Source organism: Zootoca vivipara, chromosome 9 (genome assembly GCF_963506605.1).
Source record: "Zootoca vivipara chromosome 9, rZooViv1.1, whole genome shotgun sequence".
Taxonomy (NCBI): domain Eukaryota; kingdom Metazoa; phylum Chordata; class Lepidosauria; order Squamata; family Lacertidae; genus Zootoca; species Zootoca vivipara.
This window is the reverse complement of record NC_083284.1, coordinates 58,331,377-58,353,746: the sequence shown is the minus strand read 5'-3', so window position 1 is coordinate 58,353,746 and position 22,370 is coordinate 58,331,377. Positions and strand designations below refer to the sequence as shown.

The 22,370-nt window shown below is 41.7% G+C and overlaps 1 protein-coding gene across 6 annotated transcripts in view; it reads right to left on the bottom strand.

Annotated features, from left to right (window-relative positions):
* Positions 1–22,370, bottom strand: part of SLC7A2 (solute carrier family 7 member 2) — a 63,777-nt gene that overhangs the window by 21,027 nt on the left and 20,380 nt on the right. For 3 of the 6 annotated variants that reach the window (XM_035112832.2, XM_035112833.2, XM_060278837.1), the window contains exons 2-6: positions 9,279–9,669; positions 6,917–7,072; positions 5,513–5,678; positions 4,469–4,605; positions 2,023–2,245 (exon numbers count right to left, since the gene is read on the bottom strand). In XM_035112832.2, the coding sequence (XP_034968723.2) occupies positions 2,023–2,245; positions 4,469–4,605; positions 5,513–5,678; positions 6,917–7,072; positions 9,279–9,654 (1,058 nt within the window). In that variant the 5' untranslated portion in view covers positions 9,655–9,669. Of the gene's footprint in view, positions 1–2,022; positions 2,246–4,468; positions 4,606–5,512; positions 5,679–6,916; positions 7,073–9,278; positions 9,670–12,160; positions 15,478–19,483; positions 20,390–22,370 lie in introns of those variants that run through there. The other 3 variants (XM_060278836.1, XM_060278838.1, XM_060278835.1) reach the window with 3 other exon arrangements.

Sequence of the window (22,370 nt, the reverse complement as noted above, 5' to 3'; positions counted from 1 at the left end):
CCAGAGCACAATGTATTTGTAATCCACACAGCAGCTGATGTGCTGGAAAACACCTTCTCTTTCTACAACAGACTTTCCAACATTAAAAGTATTTTGTAATCCACACAGCAGCCAGCGTGCTGGAAGTTACTTTCGTTTCCCAGCCGGTTTGTTTTTTAAAGTTCAAAACATTTCTTTGATGCCAACAGCAGCTGGTGTGTTGGAAAACACACTCACTTTTCACCAGCAGGCTTTCAAGGTCACAAAACACCCTACTAACCCAAACAGCCGGGTAGGCGCTGGGAACCAGTTTCCCTTCTCACAGGCGAAAAGCACTTTCTTTGTCCTATAGAGGTATAGCCAAATTCTATCAAAATCTATTGCAGTCTTCTTTCTATAGCTTAACTCAAATAATGTGGCAAGTCTTTAATTTCAAAATAACACTGTTTCAAACTTTCCAAGTGATTAAATAGAGACAGGTTTTGCAACTCTTTTTCAACTCTTTTGAGACTTTGTTATACTAACAAAGCCTCTATTGTCTGACAGATCTGACAGGTCCTCCTTTCCAACAAATGACTGCACTTCAAGTCTCTTTATTGCTTCGGTAACTTTTGCTGCTGCCGCTTCGATCAGTGGATAGGGGCTGGCTTCCTTCTTTTAAACCCCTTATCCGTGGCCAAACTTTGATTGTCCCAATTAAGATAATTAGCTCCGCTTTGTTACTCACGGTTAGTTGAATGAATTCCTTTTGAAGGAAGAATCGCCCGCTGTTGCCAGTCAGTCCTGCGGCTTCGCGCTGTCAAGGAAAGCGCCAGGTCCGTTTGCGCTGCAGCTCCGACCCCCTCGCTCTCGGAGGCTTAAAATTAAGCCTTTTCCCGGGGAGGGGGGAGCCCGCAAAATACGCTGCCGAACCACCACGTTCCCAAAAAGCCCCTTTTGGGATTTCTGAGGGCACCCGCTGCGCCGGAGCGATGTGCCCAGTCCTTGACGCGCCAGGCTTTACTCCGCGAGCAAAACCTCGACCGACATGGCCGCGCGAGCGACCGGAAGCCAAATGCCCTGCTCTCTTTTGAGTCTGGAAACCTTAGCAGTCTGGAAACCAAAGCAGACCCTTTGTTTAATTTCCAAGCAAAGGGCCTGCTGGTTTCTCTTTAAGGTTTCCAGACTCAAAAGAGAGCAGGGCAAATAAAGGCACAGAAGTCCTGTCCTCTATTGAGTCTGGCAACCCTATGTATGCTAAACTGTAAGATTTTAAATGCCATTTCAGATAAGCAGCCTCGGCCTTCTTAACGAAATAAGCATATGCAAATGTTAGGAAGCTTGTACAGCCCTGAGAAGTTTTAAAAACACTGAATCCCTGCACTAAATGCTTGCTTGAGCAATTTGCAATTAAGCCACATTTACTTCAAACTGAGTAGGACAGGAAGGGTGGTCCTAATAATCGTGGGGGTCTTTTCCAACCTTATGATTCCTATGGTAAAGCCACTTCAAGTGGAAACACAGCCAGTGTAAGTGATTTATGAAGCCCAAATTAGATGCAGCTTCTTTAGTGCATGCTTATATTTAGAAATGCAGACACTTTCATGATGAATTTTGGATCGTTCAGACAAAATTGAGCATAAGGTTTCTGCAAAATTACACTTCCCCTGATTTTACACCAAAATTATGTTAAAACATGCATTTTCAATATATGCTTTAAAAGAAAAAAGAAAAAGAACCTGAGCCTGGAAAAAGATACTTAAAGATACTTTCATTACCCACACTACTACATGTATTTTAATATTACTCCAGTGCATTCTTAACAACATTCAACAAATATGATGGTCAATAAATTGGCACAGGCAGAAAGAGATGAACTTATGAACGTAACTTTTCCTTTCACAAGGAAAAAGTTCACAAAATAAGAACTACATTTGAGCTACATTTGAGCAGTAACAAACTACATTATTATTCTAAACATCTCTGTTTAGCAAACCTAATGAATCAAAACTTTTAAAAATAGCTCCATTTTCCTGGAAATGACTTAGTTTTCCTTATTTTTACCTTGTTGATAAAGCACACAGAGATCCCACTGCTACAACATATTTCGCTGGGCCCCATCCAACATACTCAAAGGCTACAGGGAGAGGACTTTTCTCATCGATTAAATAGTATGGCATCATCAGAGTTAAAGCAGCTGAAACACCAAAGTAGGCCAAGAAGCAGACAAGCAAGGAAGTTACAATCCCAATAGGTATGGCTTTCTGGGGATTCTTGACTTCTTCCCCTACAGAAAAAAAACGACAGATTTTATTCTTAGTGTGAATAAGAGTACGAAAGATGGGAAACAGTGATATTGTGTGTTCAGGTGGGCAAAAGACTTTACTTTTTATCTAGCAGGAGTACAGAAAAATACAGAGGCTCCAGATGGAATCAAGTTATTGGTCTAAATTGAATTCTGTGTGATTTGTGAAGATAAAAACAAGTATTATTGGCCCGGGAGGGGAGAGATTTTAAAATACACCAATTTATATAAACACAGCAGCACAGTCCTATGCATGCTGATTCAGAAATATTGTGCTAAGAGAGAGAGAGAGAGAAAGAGAGAGAAGGAAAGAGAAAGAAATAGGTGGTGTCGTCAAACAGGTAGTGGAAAAGGGATAGTGGGCAGGTAAGCAAAGCAAAGGGACGCAGGTGGCGCTGTGGTCTAAACCACAGAGCCTTGGGTTTGCCAATCAAAAGGTTGGTGGTTCGAATCCCCGCGATGGGGTGAGCTCCCGTTGCTCGGTCCCAACTCCTGCCAACCTAGCAGTTCAAAAGCACGCCAAAAAAGTGCAAGTAGCTAAATAGGCACCACTCTGGCAGGAAGGTAAACAGCATTTCCATGTGCCGCTCTGGTTTCGGTGTTCTGTTGCGCCAGAAGCGGCTTAGTCATGCTGGCCACATGACCCAGAAAAACTGTCTGTAGAGCAGACAAATGCCGGCACCCTTGGCCTGTAAAGTGAGATGAGCGCCACAACCCCAGAGTTGTTCGTGACTGGACTTAACTGTCAGGGGTCCCTTTCCCTTTCCCTTTTAAGCAAAGCACAGAGGCACTACTACAGGGTCACCAATAACACCTTCAAACCAGTTACAGGTAGGTAGCAGTGTTGGTCTGAGTTGAAGCAAAATAAAGGTATCTGAAGAAGTGTGCATGCACACGAAAGCTCATACCTAAATAAAAACTTAGTTGGTCTTTAAGGTGCTACTGAAGGATTTTTTTTATTTTACCTTCAAACCAGGTAAGATAAAAGTGCTTTGTCTGATAGGATTGGTCTGTGATTGCAATGAAAGTTCAAACAATTGCTACAGGCCAAAAACAAACAAACAAACAAACAAACAAACCTGGATACAGGGAGTGAGGAAGAGGAAATGAAAACATAGCTCTTTGGTAGAGACTTGTGAATTCTCTAAGCCAAGAGAGGGAGCAAATGGTGTAATGTAGGAGTAAAAAAGCTACCATAGAAACACTGTATGCTACCTCTGGCCGAGAAAGTAGGTTTTAGAGGTTCTCAGTGTACTAAGCCTACACATATTTCCAATTATTAGGGGTGACTGAGCATGAAGTCACAAAGTAGAACTTGATATATATGCCTTGGAGAGACAGATAACATGGTTCTTAAAACCTATTTAATGCCTTTTTAGAACATGCAACAAATTAAAAAGGAGGACAAGATGTCTCTCCTTTGGCCTATGTAATTTATGACAATTACGCATTATCGTGCTGAATGGATTTTTAAAGTGCGGCAAGAAACAGATCTTGTCATTCTGTTTGTGATCCAGAATGAATGGGGCCGGAGTTGGTAAGATTTTCAGGCCAAGAGAGAAATGAACAAAGATTGCACCAGAGTGTTTGGTGGCTTCTGCTCTGCATCAGTAATGGGATGAAAGAAGAAGAGCAGCACCATGGTGCAAATTCCTATGCATGCTTACCTGGAGTAATAACAGAGGTTGCCAACATAGTGCCTGTGGGCACACAATGCACCCACAGAGACCCTCCACAATGGTCACAGGGTTACCTCCACCTTCCCCCTGCTGAAAATTAGGCTTCAAAGAAGCATTCTGTTGTAGCCAACAGAACAGGCTGCAGTGTGACTGTGCATCTCTGTGTGTCCAGTTGCAAAAGTGCCCACAGGTCCAAAAAGCTTAGTGACCTGCCTACAGACTCAAGAAAAAGGTCTCTTTCAGCCCTTCTACTGGAAATACTTTTAACTGGAAATGCCATCAAGTGAAGAACCAATAGGGTTGCCATAGTCCGGAATTCCCTGGACTTTCACTTTTTGAAATGTGGCAACCCTGAGAACAAAGATCTTTTTGAATGCAAAACATGCACTCTAGCATTGTGTCTGCAGGTCTTTCTCTAAAATGTATAGGATCATGCTATAGGAACACAGTGGTTTTACACTACAGCACCAGCATGTGTAAATCACAACTTCAACTGCATGACCCTTTTTTTTTTAAGGCAGCTTACCAGTTGTTGCGATGCAATCAAATCCTATAAAAGCATAAAAGCAGGTTGCAGCACCAGCCAGTGTTCCTGTAAAGCCATATGGCATGAAGCCACCAACTCCAAATGCACTTGTCACATTTTCAGAAGATGACAGGTTTCTAAAAACACAATTAAATAATAATAATTACGTCGTATCCTGTGTGGGCATGGGACTTACAAACCCCACATCATAACTTGAGTGGTTGGGTGCACAACAGTGGCTCTCAACATTCACACACACAAATTTAATTGTGCACAGGTGTTTTTTATTCTTTGGTTTGTTGCCCTTTGTCCTGAAGTGTCAGAACCGCCCCCAAGTACATTTAAAGTCTCGATGCCGTGGCTGTTCCCATACGTAGCACAGAAAGATATGAGCTGACCATGGAAACAGTGCAGGGTTCAAAGCCCAATGCACACTGAAATTGCAGGTTTGGACTTACGCACTGAAAATGTCAGGACATTTAAACTCACTTTTAGCTACTTATTGCTATCAGAGGGATTTTGCAGCTCTGCGACAAGTTTCCCCACGTACGGATGTGGTATTTAGCAGTATTCACTGCATGAAAAATGAACTGCCTATGAGGACCACAATGAACTAGCTTGGATGATGATGTTGGCCTATTAAGATGAGAAATGCACAAACCCTTTGCCTGTATTAGCAGCTGTTTTGCTTTTCCGTTTTCCCTTTTGAGGTGATTAAATCAGGAAGCCTGTAATTTACCGCTTTCCTTTTTCACCCCAAACTGGAAATTATGGTTTCCAGCTTTGGATCAAGCCAGGATATTACAAACAAAACGTGTCATTGAAAATGTCTCACTTCTGGCCGAAAATAAAATAAAATAAAATGCTTTCCTCACTCTCAGTTGACAATGCAACTGTTAGTTGGGCATCAAATTTAAAATGCTACATTAATTTTTTTATTAAAACATGGATAAATTCCATCACATAATTTATGGATTATTATGCTCCAAAGTCTCCATTCTGAGCAAGCAAAGCAATAAAGCAAACAAAAAAACCCTATATTACCCTATGTATACTGTGTAGTTTATAAGAAATTCTTCAGTTTTCTTCCAGTTCTGAAGATCGCCTTTCACAAAACCAGAAGTCATCACGAAGAGGAGGACCAAGATGTTAACAGCAGTGAAGATTTTATTCACCCATGCAGATTCTTTGACTCCAAATGATAATAGGCCTATAAAACAATATTTTTTTAAATTAAGTAACATAATTACATGTTAGCATTTCTAATATTATGCTGATTACAATTTGACAATGTTTCATTTACATGAGCTATCTCATAAGGCTGGTTCACAGACACACCAAGCTGGAAATTCTGTACGCACAAAAAGCATTCAAGTCCATATTTTTCTCTGTGGATGTAAACATGACCTCAGAATAGGAGATGAGCTCCTCCTAGAAATCCCTTTCTCGGGTCAAAAGCAAATGGCTTTATATCCACCAGCACATGCACAACACAACTCTACATGATGATGATTATTTTTCAATTCCACGTGACCTTCGAGTTAGGGAGATTGTTGGACTTGTACATGTGCATATACCTGTGAAGAGCATTGCATTGTGCATGCAACAGGCAACATGCGCATGAGCTTCTTACCCATTATGAATATGAGATTGCTAGACTAGTGAATGTGTGGACCAGCCGTGGCTTAACAGGAAAAGGCAATAGTCCAGAGCTCAAACTTATATCTCTAACATTAAGTCTATTTTTCTGGCCAAAAGCAATACAATTAATATTATTTTTTAGAAGACATCTGAAGGCAGCCCTGTTTGGGAGGTTTTTTAACACTTGATGTTTTTATTATGTTTTTAGATATGCTGTAAACTGCTCAGAGTGGCTGGGGAAACCCAGCCAGATGGGTGGGATATAAATAAAACAACAACCATTTATTTATTTATCATTGCTACTACTACTACTACTACTACTACAAATATAAACGATATGAAGAACAAAGTTATCTAACCACTCTTGCTAACTTTTACTGGAGCAGATTAATCCAGTAATGAATATGTTTAAAATAAACATTTCTTCAAAAATGGGCTGCACTGGATTAGAATTTTCATTGTAATTTCCTAAAGGTTGTACCCTTGTATGACACATATCCAGCACACACACAAACATTTCCACAATTAGTTAAATAAATTATAATCTAGAATTGCAAGGATATGCAAGTGTGATCTCCACTGGAAATTATGATATCCTAAACTGAGGTATGAAGATATTGTTCAAAAGGAAACAAAAGTGACAGAATAAAAACTAGAACCATTTTTTTTTGGCCCACAGGTTGATAGAATTCCTAAACTTGCAGATATGTCATGCTTGAGGCTAAACATACCCTGCCATCGGGGCAGAATTTTCCCCTTAACAAAATTATGATAATAAAAATGAATATTAAGTATATATATTTTTACCTGCTAGGAGCAATATAAGGCAGACTGCAAAAAAATCTGGGTACTCTGCTAGACCAGAATAATTCATTCTGAAGTAGGTCCTGAAAAAGTAACCAATTTGTTTCCCAAGGAGTTCATCAAAGGTACCACTCCACGCCCTTGCTACACTTGATGTACCTTAATGAAATGGAACAAAAACAATGGACATCACAATGCGATTATCAGAATTGTAAAAGACAAAACCTACATGTATTTACAAAGCACATCAAAATGCAAGTAGATAAATAGGAACCGCTAAAGCGGGAAGGTAAACGGCGTTTCCGTGTGCTGCTCTGGTTCGCCAGAAGTGGCTTTGTCATGCTGGCCACATGACCTGGAAACTATACGCCGGCTCCCTCGGCCAATAATGCGAGATGAGCGTGCAACCCCAGAGTCGGTCACGACTGGACCTAATGGTCAGGGGTCCCTTTACCTTTATTATATATTTAAAGTGGAATCTTTCGCTGTTATTGAGACATATTGGGCTATTGAGGCTCATATCTGTGCTCTTCTCTATTCTGGATGTGGTTTTGTGTTATGTTGCAGCCTTGTGCCCCTTTTTAAGGTTGGTAATAAATTTCTATTTTGGAAACAATAAATCCCCATTTGGGAAACTGCAGATGACTCACATCAGATAATATGGTTTTTTGGAAGAGACTCGATACAGGCCAGAAGGTTATTTCCAGCTGCTACCATGAGAAATTCCTCATTTCTAAGTTGGTTTTGATGAAGCAATGAAATGAGATAGTATGTTGTACCTAGTGCTAATTCTACTCAAAGTTGACACACTGAAATTAATGAACTTAAGTCAGCCATTTCCAGTAAGTTCAGTGGATCTACTTTGAGTGGGAATAGCATTACCCCCCAATTTCTGAAAATCTTGTCAAAAACTCTACATTCTTCTTAGAATACATGCTTCACAAGGAAATGTGCATTTTCAGTCTATTTAGTGCTGCTTCTTTTTCTCTCTCTCTCTTTTTTTGCTACAGCACGAGTTCATTTTTCTACATGCTATGACTGTATTTCAAGGGTACCCTGTTGTTGCAATGCATTGTATTGTTATTTCTAGCAACAACATTGTACCAACTGGCAGCACAAACAGTTAATTTATTTAATATTTACAGCAACCAACTGGGTGGAACTGTGAAGCGTTTTCCATGCAGAGCATCCCAAGAGATATAGCCATGTGGAGGAAGCAATGCCTAACCAATCATGTCCCCCAGTCCCAGCTGTTGCTTCCTGGCAGCAACTGAGAAATGGACCTCGGCACTTGCCTAGTCCCGGATGCAAATTCCCAGCAGTTATTCACATTAACACAGAGTAGGAAATTGCTTCTTTCATACATGCACATTCCCAGGACCACACTGGTTGCTCTGTGCGGTGAGAATTTCAGGAATAAGCATATCCGATGACAATCTGAGAAACTCTTGCTGCTCTGTCTTCAAAAGGAAGATGAATGCTGCACCACACACCCAACATTATTTACACAACGGTTGAAGACAAGAGAAACCAAGTACAGTAATTGTTTTAAGAATTATTATTATTAGCAAAAATTATTTATTTGCAAAAAATAATAATTATCTCTACCACTATTTAGAAAATATGCTGGATGTTTGCAGTGACATCAAAGGCTTTGTACTCTTTGTCAAGAGAGGCATGTCATCAAAAGCAATTTGGGGATTGTTTGATGTTGCTCTCAGAGAGCATAATTTTATCTCTGGAATCTACATGTGGCTTGTGCACAAGTGTGGCATAGTAGAAAAAGTGTTGGAGTGGGACATGGGAGACCAGAGGTCAATTCTCCACTAGCCATTAAGTATACAGGTTGACAATGGGCAAGTCACATCAGCCCAACCAACTTCATAGGGTAATTTTGAAAATAAAATGCTGAAGGTGAGAACGTACACTGCTCATTCATGCCTCAAAAGTCAAATCATCATGCAGTGTACACCAAGAGAATAACTAATATGAGTACTGTTCATTTCCTTTGGTTTCCATAACCACTACAGGGATCCACACCCTATTCTTGTGCTTGAAGAACCTTTTTCCTAGCCCATATGCCATTCACCTCTCATCATTTCAATGCATTGCAATTCTACCCCCTTCTCATATTGCTGGCTGCTGGATATTGTCCCATTCACACTGCTGCCAATAGCCACCAAAAGGTCAGGAACACTTAGAGCATATCCCCCCCCCCCAAAAAAAGTGTTCTCCCTCTCTCTCTGTGCACATTTATGCATGAAAGCAAAAGATTACTCCAGTTATGAACAGCAACCAGGAGACAAAAGCCAAGTAGGCTGTGGTTAGCATTTTCTTAAGAGCCTCCAAGGTCTTCCAAACTCACCAATGACATAAGACAAAATGAGATTCCAGCCTGTGATAAAAGCCCAGAGTTCACCAACAGTGACGTAAGTATACAGATAGGCAGAGCCAGTCTTTGGAACGCGAGCGCCAAATTCTGCATAACAAAGCCCTGCCATCACGGAAGCCAAGGCTGCTATGAGGAAAGAAACTACAATGCTAGGTCCGGAATCTGCTTTTGCAACTTCTCCAGCAAGGACGTAAACGCCAGCACCGAGGGTGCTTCCTACTCCCAGGGCAATAAGGTCCATGGTGGATAAACAGCGACATAATTTGCTATCTTCAAGGCTGTCCACAGTGACGATTTTTCTCCGCAAGATGCACCGGGCAAACGAGAAGACTGGTCCACAGGTTATCATTCTGGATGAAGGACCCTGAAAAATGAGAGAGATTACTGCATTTTGTGGTCCTCCAGGGTGGCATCTGACTAAGTCAAGAGTAGATCCAGTGAGATCAATGATGGTAGAAGTCCCATTTCCAATAAGTCTAGTCAATGCATGAATTGTTCAGGTGCCACCCACAATTTACATGTAATGAAAATTACACTGTTACATTCACCAGATAAAAAACTGCATAGCACAGCAATGCTCACCAATGTGACATTGCAGCAAAGAGTCACTGACTACAGAGCCCTATTCATTTTGCACAAATTGCTGCTAAAATACGCTCCTATCCCAAGGTGTAGAATAAACTGTATTTCATTTTAGGTACAGACTTAAAAAAACCAAACTAATTCAAACTTTTTTGTGAAATCATGAATCTCCTGAATTTTATATCAGTAATACTGTCTAGGTCACTATGCTATTTAACTTCCTGTTGATTTTTTATATAAAAAACCCCAACATTCAATTTTTAATCCATTATTAGTTTACTCTTTTTATGTCCGTGGTATACTCTGAAAATGTTGTTCAACACTTTCTTGTACTACTACTAAATACCAACAACTTAAAATCCAAGTTGTTACCTCTTTTCCAAAGTATACCATATTGCACAAAATTTAGGATGTCAGTAGTTACTCATTCATTTAGATAGATAATTATTCCTGCTTTCTGTGGACAGGTTTTATTGCACCATTTACTTTGCTGCTCCAAAGGCACCCAATCTAGATTACACAAAGCTCGCAACACCCACTAGCCCCTGCCACATGAGAGCTCCCTCTGCTCTTGCAATAAATTGAATCTCACCAGTCTATGCATTCCCACCTCTGCTAATGTAGCTTCATGGGAGTTTCTACTCTAACCTTCACAATCTTAACTAAAAAACCCCAAACCAACTCTACCCTCTAACTTCCTTCAATTTATGTTCCATAAACCACAGAGCCGTCACAACCATAGAATCATAGACTTGTTGGAAGGGACCCTGAGTATCAAAGTCCAACCCCAGCATTGCAGGAATATGCAGCTATCCCATATGACAGTCGTTTTCAACCAGTGTGCTGTGGCACCCTGGGGAGCCTTGAATGATGGTCAGGGGTGCTGTGGGCAACACTGTTCCTCTTTCCTCCCCTCCCCTCCCCCCCCGATGCCCTCCTGCGTCTCTGCCTCCCAAAGGATTGCAAAGCTCTTTGTTGCAGCAGCCCTGGCTACAAGCTCCCCAGGCGAAAGGTGCCTCTGGGCTGGCCAGGGGGTGCTGGTTGCCAGGAACTGAGGTGGCCTTGGAGTAAGCAAGCAAGCGGGCGAGGGAGCTCAGCCAGCCACTCCACCAGCTGTTGGGAATGGACAGACAAGTCCCAGGTCCCTGTGGGGCAGGGTGGCAGCTCAGAGACCAGGGGCAGCCACTGCAGAGGACTCCCAAGGAGAGGGGAGAGAGAGGAGGGGGGAGCGAACACTCCACAAGGGAGGGTGTTTGGAAAAGGGTCAGGGGCTGCCAGCTCTGCAGGAAAGGGGTGACATAACTGGACTCCTGAGCCCCACAAGGGTACCGCAAAAAGAATGTAGTTGGTTAAGGGAACTGTGGACTCAAAAAGGCTGAAAACCTTGTGGGGGTTGAACCTGCAAACCTGGTGTTATCAAGACCATGCTCTAGCTAATTCAGCTAGTCCTAGCCCATAGCAGAGTCCTATGAAAGTACTACAAAAGTCACAATAAATATGCAGTTAGTTCTGATGCCTGCTACTCGGGTATCTGTTCTGAACACAGCAGGTGTGGAAGGGTATCACATTTTGCAGCTTTTGAAAGGCAATACTTTTGCAGGTGAATACAATTGCTATTGCAAGCTTCTGCTGATAATATGATTGCCATTTCTGATTAACTGACTCGTAAAATACTTGCCAACAGGGCTTGTCCTCTAACTTTAAAAAAAGGAAAAGAAGGAAAGATAGAAGGAAAAGAAGGAAAGATAGCAACGGCACGCATGTTAGAGCTTGTAAAGAAGTTTTTAGAAACTAAGCCTGGAGATCCCAGCCTTTTGGGCCCTGCTGTCCCAGTGTCCCCTGCTGTCCCAGTGTCCTGGGAATCCCAAAGCAAAGCATTCTCCTCCCTGCACCTTCCAGCTTTATCACTAGAACAGCTGCCCATTAAGCTGCAGGAGGAGAAAAGACAGCCCCAGATGCTCAATTATGTTAAAACCTTTTTGAGGATTGTCAGTTTTCATCTATGCTGCATTTAAGTACCGGTATCTTTGCAAAATTCCAACAGTGCAATCCTTAAGGTGTTTACTGAGAAAAGCAGAGAACCACCAGAGTTTCAGACATTCCCCTGAGGAAGAAAATGCTCCCCCCTCCCCGTTTCTATCTTTTTAAAGCATTCAATATAGTTTCCAATATAGTTTGTACGCTTAAATGCCAATTCCTGCCAACAAACCATTTCAGTGAATGTTTTCCAGGCTGCAAAGCCTCTACTTCGATACAGCCCAAGCTTTACTCACCCAACGTTCAGCCCAAGCTTTACTCACCCAACAATAACGTTCAGATTATATGAATTCCTGTATCTGTAAGTGTAGGCAGCAAATGGTTCAGATTGATTTTACTTAAACATCTGCCTTAAAAGTAGAAACAGGGAGGTGGTGTGGAGCTGCTTGCTGATAGGGGGTGGAGGAAAAGCAGCCACATGTGATTGGATGACACTGAGCGTGCCCACCTATTTGCCAAACAAAGGAGGGGGGAGCTTTGCTATTCGTATAAGTCATTCCCATTGTACATGGAAGGCGAAGTCACTTTGGCTTCTTTCCCTGTGGAAACTGGGCATATGTTATACTGTATACATACTCACAAAACTAGTTTGGTAACTTGGCATATCTAACAAGGAAGTTTTGATCAGTTTAATTGGTTCAATCAACTAGAGCTATGCATTCAAAGCTCAAAGATACAGTGGTACCTCGACTTACGAACGACTCAACAACCGAATTTTTCGACTTACGAATGGGGGTAATGGCCGCGCGCTTACATATGTCTCGACATCCGGAAAAAACTGCAGCCATTTTAGATAGGGATTTTTCGACTTACGAATTTTTAGATAGGGTTGCTTCGACTTACAAATTTTTCCGTTTCCAATGCATTCCTATGGGAAAACGCGTCTCCAATGCCGTTTTTTGACTTACGAATTTTTCGACTTACGAAGGTACCTTCGGAACGGATTAAATTCGTAAGTCAAGGCACCACTGTACACGGGAAAATGTTGTTTACACCTGGCCCGAAGACAAGGATAATGTGTCCACTGGAAACAAAAGCTGTTCTGACAGCGCTCACATCCCGATGCACAACGCAGTTCCTGCTCCAGGAAGCATTACACAGAAGCCTACCGCCATGTACAGATCTCCGTATCTGGATTAGGGCATTTTATTGACATTTCTCTGGAAGGCCCAGTTGGTTACAGCATGGTTGCATTCCCATATGGAACAGCTGCATATTCCTGCACTGCAGGGGGCTGGACGAGATGATCCTCAGGGTCCCTTCCGCCTCTACAATTTTATGATTCTATAAACTGAGAGTGTCAAATTTTAACCCGCAAGTGTTACATAAGAAAAGCTAGAACTAGTTTCCAGCAGTGTGTGCCCTGAATGTCTGCACAACAGCGCTTCTACCAGCAACCCGCTGCGCCTAAAGGACGGGCCGCCGGAACGGATTATGGTGGTAAGTAGAGGTTTCACTGTATTATGCTTCAGAAATGAGGCTCCAAGTCACAATCAACAAACCATGGTAGAACAATGGTAGACATGAGTTCACATACGAAGCAGAAATGTGATGTGGGGAGTGGGTTAAAAAGAAACAGCACATTTCTCCCACATTCCTCAGTCCAGTGCTCCAGACACTTTAATTTACATCCTATCTTTCTTCCATCATGAACCTCAAGACATGAACTGAGGAGTTTCCAGATGGCTTCTTGTGTAGGCACATCACCTGCTCAACTTCCACATAGTTGCTTAGAGGGGAAAGTAGGTCTAGAATGGCAGGTTGGTACTAGAATGTTTTCCCTCTCCCCATTCCCTACTTCCATCCGTTAGTATAGCCCGTGAAGCCCTGCACCAGCTAATACCATCAACTGAATTGTTAAAGAGAGCTAGAAAAGAAACACTCCCTGTGTTCTCAAATGCATCAGTTGCATATCGTTCAAGGATATCACTGTGATCAGTCATACTGATGACCTGTATTTGTGTTATTAGTAGGTTGGCCTTAATAAAGAAGTAATTCTACAGCAATCAAGGAATAACTGTAAGTTGGGAGGGGAGAGAAATCCTAACCTCAGTTGGTAGAGCATGAGACTCTTAATCTAAGGGTCATGGGTTTGAGCCCCAAAGTTTCCTGCATTGAAGCAGGTCCCTTCCAACTCTGATTCTATGGTCTAATGGGCACTCTTCTAACTTATGCAATGCTATGCAGTGGTACCTTCGGTTACGAACTTAATTCATTCCGGAGGTCCATTCTTAACCCAAAACCGTTCTTAACATGAGGCACACTTTTGCTAATGGGGCCTCCCGCTGCCGGTGCGCGACTTCCGCTTGCATCCCTGGGCAAAGTTCACAACTAGGAGCATCTACTTCCAGGTTAGCAGAGCTCGTTAACCAAAGCGTTCGTAAGGCAGATGGTACGTAACCCGGGGTTCCACTGTACATGCCTTCTCGGAAGTAACTTCCATTGAGTTCAATGCAGTAAGTGGGTACAGGATGCAGTCACAGGAAGCCAAACTTTAGACATTGTTTCCCCATAAGCTGCAGTGATAACTGAAGTTTACCCAAGCAAATGATCTCTAAACTATGTGTTTGCTTTTACGCAGTACAAGGCAAACAGTCGGTGCAGTGCTTAAAGTTGCTGTATGGCACTGGTGCTCGCAAAACAATCCAGCCACTGCACATAAACCCTGAGTGTGAAGACCTTGTGAGGAACAAAAGAGACACATGCAGTTCCACTCCTCCATCAAGATTACATTGCTGTATAATAACTTACAATACCCACAGTTTTATTCCAACATGCTTTTTAAAAAATTAAATACTGCCTCTTCCGTAATGTCTTTAATTCCTGTAATTTTAATATATTTAACCGTGTTTTATTTGCATTTTTCCAATACATATTTTAAAATTGAGACCTGCCTTGAGTAGCTTTCTGTGCAATATAAATTACTGTAATAAATATAGAAGAAAAAATGTTGCAAAGCCACAGCAGAACCACTCTGATTGATATGCACATCTATGACCAAGGTGGCCTCCAGTGACACTTACCTAGAATTAAACATCATTGATTTCAACAGAACAAATGTCCTTTTGATGGCAGTTGTAGGCTGCCATCCAGACATTCACAAGCAGCCACTGACTTTAGCGGACCTGGAATTAAGCAGCACACACCACAACTTTCCTAACATGCCACACATGTTAGTGAGCAACTCAGCTTTGTCCCTCGCCGTGCTTGAATTCAGCAAATAGTCACAGATCAAAGCTCCTACTTCTGAGCAGATGTTTGCAATAATACCAACAATGCTATGGACCGTGAGAAGGCTGGGTGGAAATTCCTCCGGGCAATTTCTACATATTTAAAGTAATAAAGGGTGACATGACCTGGCAGGAGAGCCCCTCAGTGTAGGCAATCTCATTTCAAAAATATCCTTTAAAACATGTAAGGGAAGGTGAAAAGGAGAAAGAAACGCAGTGCCTGCTTTCCATAAATGATTAAAAAGGTTAGCCACAGGAAGACTGAGTTGCTCAAAGACCAACCGCCATGAGGCATTGTAGAAAGAATGATACCAAGGCCTTCATCCCCCCCCCCCATTTACATCCCACCCTGCTTCCAAGGAGCTCAATGCAACTTATATATGAGAGTTGATCCCCATTTTATCACAACCTCCCTGTGAGGTATGTTAGGTTGAGAGAAGCAACTGGGGGAAAGCTAGCTGTGCAGCAAACATGGTGCAAATAGGCACCTGCACCCACTTCCCCCTGGTTTAAGCTCAGCATTTTAATCAACATACGATAGTGGTTATCAGAATTGGTACACAAGGCCAGACTGCTCAGTCCCTGTGTTATGCTGAAGCCTATTACAATACTGGATAGTTATGTAACTGCAGTTGTAAGCATGCCAGAGTCTCTTGGAAGCTCTTAAAGTCCATTATTTCAATAATGTTTGATGGATTTCTGTATTTTAATACTGTATTTTGTTGGAAGCCACCCAGAGTGGCTGGGAGAACCTGGCCAGATGGGCGGGGTATAAATAAATAAATAATAATAATAATAATAACAACAATAATAATACTTATTATTATCAATATTGGTTCAAAGGAGAAAGGGCCTTCTCCTATGTTCAGTGAATTGCAGTAGTGCCCACACAAACCACAGTGGTTTAAAACCACTAAATGGCACACGCTTCAAAGAGCTAACTTCCTGTACTTGTGGCGTTTTTTAATCAGATCTGTTTAAAATCTGGACACCATCAGGTAGTAGATCATGTATTCTCAAGTGGTGTGGATATTGCAAGCTTAAAATGCAGCTAGGTCATTCATTTTCTCAATTCAGATTGAAGCTAATTGGGGAGGGGGACACATCAAAATGCAGTATTTTGTAAGAAGTGATAGGACAGAGATCAATATGGATTCTGGCTAATAGCGGTTGGAGACTGTGGATTCAGAGTAAAATGTTCACAGCCCACATTTCACGTTCAGGTGTCTTTTTTATGAACTATAATACCTTAGAGGCTTATAATGGAAGAAGCAGGATCTGGAATATGTGCCAGGAGTCAAGACGATCAGAAGGCAAGAATTGCAGAACACTGCAAGAATCAGGACCAAAGAGAAAGAACAGAAACATTACAGCTCAGGTTAACCATGTAGCTCAAGGCAGGGTCAACTGGAAAAGGAAACCTGCCCAGAAAGATCCAATGGTGAGATTGGGTGCGTGTAATCGGTCCAAGGGACGCAGGTGGCGCTGTGGGTTAAACCACTGAGCCTAGGACTTGCCGATCAGAAGGTCGGCGGTTCAAATCCCTGCGACGGGGTGAGCTCCCGTTGCTCGGTCCCAGCTCCTGTTCGAAAGCAGTTCAAAAGCACATCAAAGTGCAAGTAGATAAATAGGTACCACTCTGGCGGGAAGGTAAACGGCGTTTCCATGTGCTGCTTTGTCATGCTGGCCACATGACCTGGAAGCTGTACACCAGCTCCCTCGGCCAATAATGCGAGATGAGCGCCGTAACCCCAGAGTCGGTCACGACTGGACCTAATGGCCAGGGGTCCCTTTACCTTTAATCGGTCCAAAAGGCATTTAACCAAAAAGGTTGCAATGGTTCACCACCTAGGGCAGAGTGCAGCAGCTCCTGACAGTGGTGGGGTTTGTGGATTTCATTAACCACCCCCCCCCAAATGTGGTTTCTGGATGAACTTTCAGTTGTGTATCTCCTTTTGGAAATCAGTATTCCTGATGCCTTACAAATTAGTTCACTGAAGTCAGACAGTACCAATATCTACCGTATTGGCCCAAATATAAGCTGCACCTGAATATGAGCTGCACCTTTAAAATTCGGGGGGGGGGGGGAGAGAGAAAGACAATACCCGAATATACGCCGCTCCCTTAAAATTTCGCAGGCACTCACACCCGTTCCGTTTTACCGTATGTCTGTTTCAGCAGCGATAATGTAAAAGCCAATTTTTGTAAGGTCACGAATCTAAGCCACACTTTAACTTTTCACGGTCAGAATTTGGAAAAAAATGAGACTTATATTCAGGCCAATATGGTAATTTTAACATGTGAACCAATTCCAGCATACCGAATTGGCAGCACTTTGGATATTACTTGACAGTATTTTTCTTGGTCCAGATGCTATGTAGAAAGACTCGATTTGTGTAGCAATTTCTACTGCTTCTCAAAGGTTCTCTAGGCATATTTCCACAAAGATCACATGAAACTTCCAAACCCTCTCTCAGTGAACAGGTTCCTAGGGTCTTCTGTCTTGCATTGCAATCATCTCTATATATTGCAAACCCACAAACTCCTCACATCTACAGTCAATTCTGCAGGGAACTCTTCTTTATTCCTCCAACTGCCCCTGAACCCAGGCCAATATAATGTGCCCTATGCAAAACTATAGATCTAAACTTTAAACCTTGAATAAGTCAGTTACTGAGGCATATTATGCCGCACCAGCAGGACTGATCTGCTAGACAAACTGTCAGTAATCCCTCTTTCTTCACAGCATCTTTGTAACTTAAAGTTCCAAGTTGACTTTGACCCCATAGCTCATGGGGTTTTGACATTAATCCTTCTTAGAGGTATACCAATAATAAGAACCTGATCCCAGACACTGAAAACATATTGGGGGTAAACTTATTGCTTAGCTATCCAATCTTAGTCATCTTAATCATCTGCCTCATAAACCTCTTTGGCTAGTTCCAGCAAGCCTTTTTTACACCAAGTCTCTAAATTCTGCATCTTCTGCATCTGGGAGAGCTGAAGGCTGCTTATACTTGCTTTGAGGAACAACTCCATGCTGTATTGGTTTACTTACAGGTCCTTCTTTTGGTGTTGGGATGTTCTGATTTCTTCCAACGATTTCTTTCAAGAAGCCCCATCTTGTCTCACTCACCAGTTTATTTCCAAGAAAACAACTACCTCACTTCTAAAACCAGAGTTAGATATCCCTCTCTTTTCTATGGGGTGAGAAGTCCAGGGACAAATGCGGAAGTGCTTAGCTTAGTCCTCCTCCACACTGAAAATTCATGGTGTCCTTTTGCAATACTTGCTTTATTCACATTTATACAAATGTGGGTGGTGGCCCCCAGATGCTGTTGTACCACAATTCCCACCATCTCATCCCCAGACACAGTGGCTGAGGCTGATAGGAAGATATTTCATATCAACTCTTACGTTCCTAAGTCAGACTATGAGTCCTTCTAGCTTAGCACTGGCTCTACAGTGACTGGCAGTAGCTCTCCAGGTTTCAGACAGCAGTCTTTCCCTGCTCTATCTAGAGATGCCAGGGATTGGATATGGGACTTTCTGTATATAACATGGTTGCTGAACTATGGTCCTACCCACATAAGAGTGTACCAACATCTGTAAGGAAGCCAGGTTTCCCACACCTGCTTTAAGCCATGGTGATAAACTCAAGATTACCCTGATTTAGAACACCGTGGATTTAAATCCTATTCTCATGTTGAGCAGAAATACACACTTCAAAGTTCAGAAGTACTCTTTTGTGTTCCATGCCACAATGTAATGAAACAGATTGATGTAGTTACTATGTCAAACATGAAGGCATGTTTCATGTCAAACATGAAGGCATTTTTTCTGCACAAAATCTTACTTTCACCAAAATGTCATTGGAAGCTTAAAATACCAATTTATAGTACAATTCAGTTTTTACATGGAAACACACAGTTTATAAAACGCTTTCTCAGAAAAAATACCCAAATGCAAAATGCCTTAAATGTGTGCAAGATGAATATTACTAAAATAAGCCGAAGTTCTGAAATTAGTGATGGCTTGCTATGAATTTCAAGAGGAGGTAGATTGTAATCTTAATGTTATACAGAACTGTTGCATTTGATAGGACTTCAAAAAAGATTTAACACATGCAAAGAGATAGCTTTGCTTTCATGGCAGGATATAAACAGCATTGCCGTATGAATTATCAGTGCAAATAGAATGAATAAAATAGTACCATTACCTTACTTTTAATATATTTTTTTATCCAAATCATGGGTTGATATTCTACCTCAATTGAAGTATGCAGTTTGAGATACACATGATATAAAATCCCAAGCAGCTACCACTCACCAATTTTCTCAAGTCGTCTTTAAGAATTCCAATTCTCTGTGGTTTTATGCGGGAAAAGATATCTTGAAAGTTGCTGCCTAGTGCTATGCTAGATTTCAAAAAAAAAAATCACAACAGCTTACTTATCTCTGGTGATAAGTAGAGGTTCACCAAATTACAGACAAGGTCACAAAAATATTTCACTGGATGGCAGCGTCAAGTCTGCAGAAAGGAAGGATTAATCCCTTTCCATAGACAGAAAATCCTAGGAGCTATATAACCGCTAAGACCAGTAACTCAATCTGGCTTTCAACGTCTCTAAAATTGTTACAGAGACCTACTACTATATATCATCCTCCAAACTCCAGATGTTCCCAAGCAAGCTGAAGCAACTACTTATAATTTTGTTGGCAGCCTCAGCTCCACCTCACAACAGTGATTTTCCTTTTTAAAGGCAGCCTGTGGGTGGAACTACCATTTTAAAGGCATAGGCCTTAAATAAACTCTTGAAGTCAAAGTTCAATAAATCCACCTGCGAGCAAACAAAACAAAACAAAACCACCCTATCTGTAGTGAGGATTGTGTCAAAGGTAGCAGGGAGTGAGAAAAGCTTAAAGTTAAAGCAAACTCATCCTTATTCAGACAGTAACCGAGAGCTGGCAGATTTAAGCAACATAAAATGGTAGCAATCAAATGCATCAAAATATCCTAGCCAAAGCTTCGGGGGCCAGCACACACACACACACACACACACACACCCCTTCCTGAGTCAGCTATGTTCTTACCTTTGTACAGTGGTACCTCAGTTTATGAACACAATTGGTTCTGGAAGTCTGTTCATAAACTGAAGCGTTCATAAACTGAAGCAAACTTTCCCATTGAAAATAATGGAAAGTGGATTAATCTGTTCCAGACGGGTCCGTGGAGTACTCAACCTGAAGCGTACTTAACCCGAAGCATGGGTGTAATTGGTTCCGGAAGTCTGTTCATAAACTGAAGCGAACTTTCCCATTGAAAGTAATGGAAAGTGAATTAATCTGTTCCAGATGGGTCCGTGGTGTTCGTAAACTGAAAATTCGTAAACCGAGGTGTTCATAAACTGAGGTTCCACTGTATATAGCTTTGATTTAGTCAAGTAAGGATTATTTTTGCAACTACTTTCCCATTCCATGAAACTGGATCCAGATTGCCCCAACAAGAGGGTTCATGAAGACAAATTTCACAACTGGTAAACGTAGCAATCATGGTGTAAGAAGGCAACAGGGTAGTTAAGTCTTCAAACTTTCCGCTACTACACATGATGAAGCTACCATTGGGACCTCAATGTGGAAACAGCCATAGGATGCCAGTATTTTTTGCACAAAAGGGCTAAGACAAGAGGCATCTTCTTTCAAGAGCTGTTGTTAATTGCCCCATTGCAACAAAACTAGAAAGTAAATGCTAAAATTTGCAGTTACATTGTGAACATCCTTGCGTTGTTTGTGCCTCTTTAGAAACATACTTATTTCCATTTACAATGAATTGGGAACCTGGGGACGTGTTTCAGGACAGAACAAACCAGAATTCTATGCCAGGGGTCTTCTGTCACAGAGAAATAATCAGTATACAGAACATTCAAGTCTCCTCTTGTGAAACGCCACTTCCCTTCCACACAGCAACTGCAGGTTGTTTCATTCTAAACCCAAGAGAACAAGATTTGGCAGAAAGTCTTCTTTCTGCAGCCTTACACTCTCATCATGTTCACAGGGACATGCTAGGGTGGGGAAGGGATTCAGTTACTGCAAATGTGCCCACATTTCCTGTGCTTTCATGAAGAGGACAGGTCTGCACTTTGTGCCCTAGCTCTATAGATGTATTTAGACCACTACTTTCCTGCATTTCCTTCCATTTTCACCCTTTGGAAATCTATGGCTTAGGAACAAGAAGCGCTACAGTCCTGCCCTGAGCAACAAAACCTACCTACCGACATCAAATGTAACTCAGCACAGGATTGCATCCCAAGCAAGAGCCATTCAGTGCTATGAACTACGTATGTGAAGCAAGTGCATTTAAAATAGTTGTAGCTCCCTGTCCTAAACTAATGACTAGGGACCAAACTGACAGTTCTGGATTTATTGCAGAGAACGCCAGTCACATATGTCATTGCCAAACAACAGGGCCACACTTGTATTAAGTGCTCTTTGTATCCCAATTTTAAAAGCTACCACTGTATTGGAAATATACTGCTTCAGAGATTGTTACTACTAATAGCATCAAAAAGTAGATAAGTTGTTAACAAATGCTACAGACAACTCCCCCCCCCCCCGGCAAAAAATCTGGATCCCTGAGTAGTCCCACATCAATATGTGTTAGAAAGCAAGTGACATGGATGGCCCAATACATTTTGTTGCCTGAGGTGAAACAGAAAATGGCGCCCTTCTTCTCAAGTCAAGATGGATTCTACCCAAAGCCTGGCCAAGCTATTTTGGCATCTCAGGCAGGAGACCACATACGGTAAATGCCTTTCAGTAGAAGGGAAAAAATGTACAGTGGTACCTTGGTTCTCAAATGCCCTGGTATTCAAACAACTTGGAACCCAAACACTGCAAACCCGGAAGTAAGTGTTCCGGTTTGCAAACTTTTTTTGGAAGCCGAACATGCTCCATTTTGAGTGTTACGCTTCCATTTTGTTTTTGTTTTTTTTTTGTTTTTTTTAATCCAAAATGAACTTTATTGAAAATCTGATTAAAAAGTACAAACATAAAACTCATCCACACACTTGGAATATTAATAATATGAAAAATACAAAATCATAATAGAAAATAAATCTCAGATTAGTAGTAATTTAATGTAATTAAATTACATTAATTTCCATCCCTCCTAGTTGACTTCCCCTCATCTCTCTCTCAGGTTCCTTAAATGCTATATA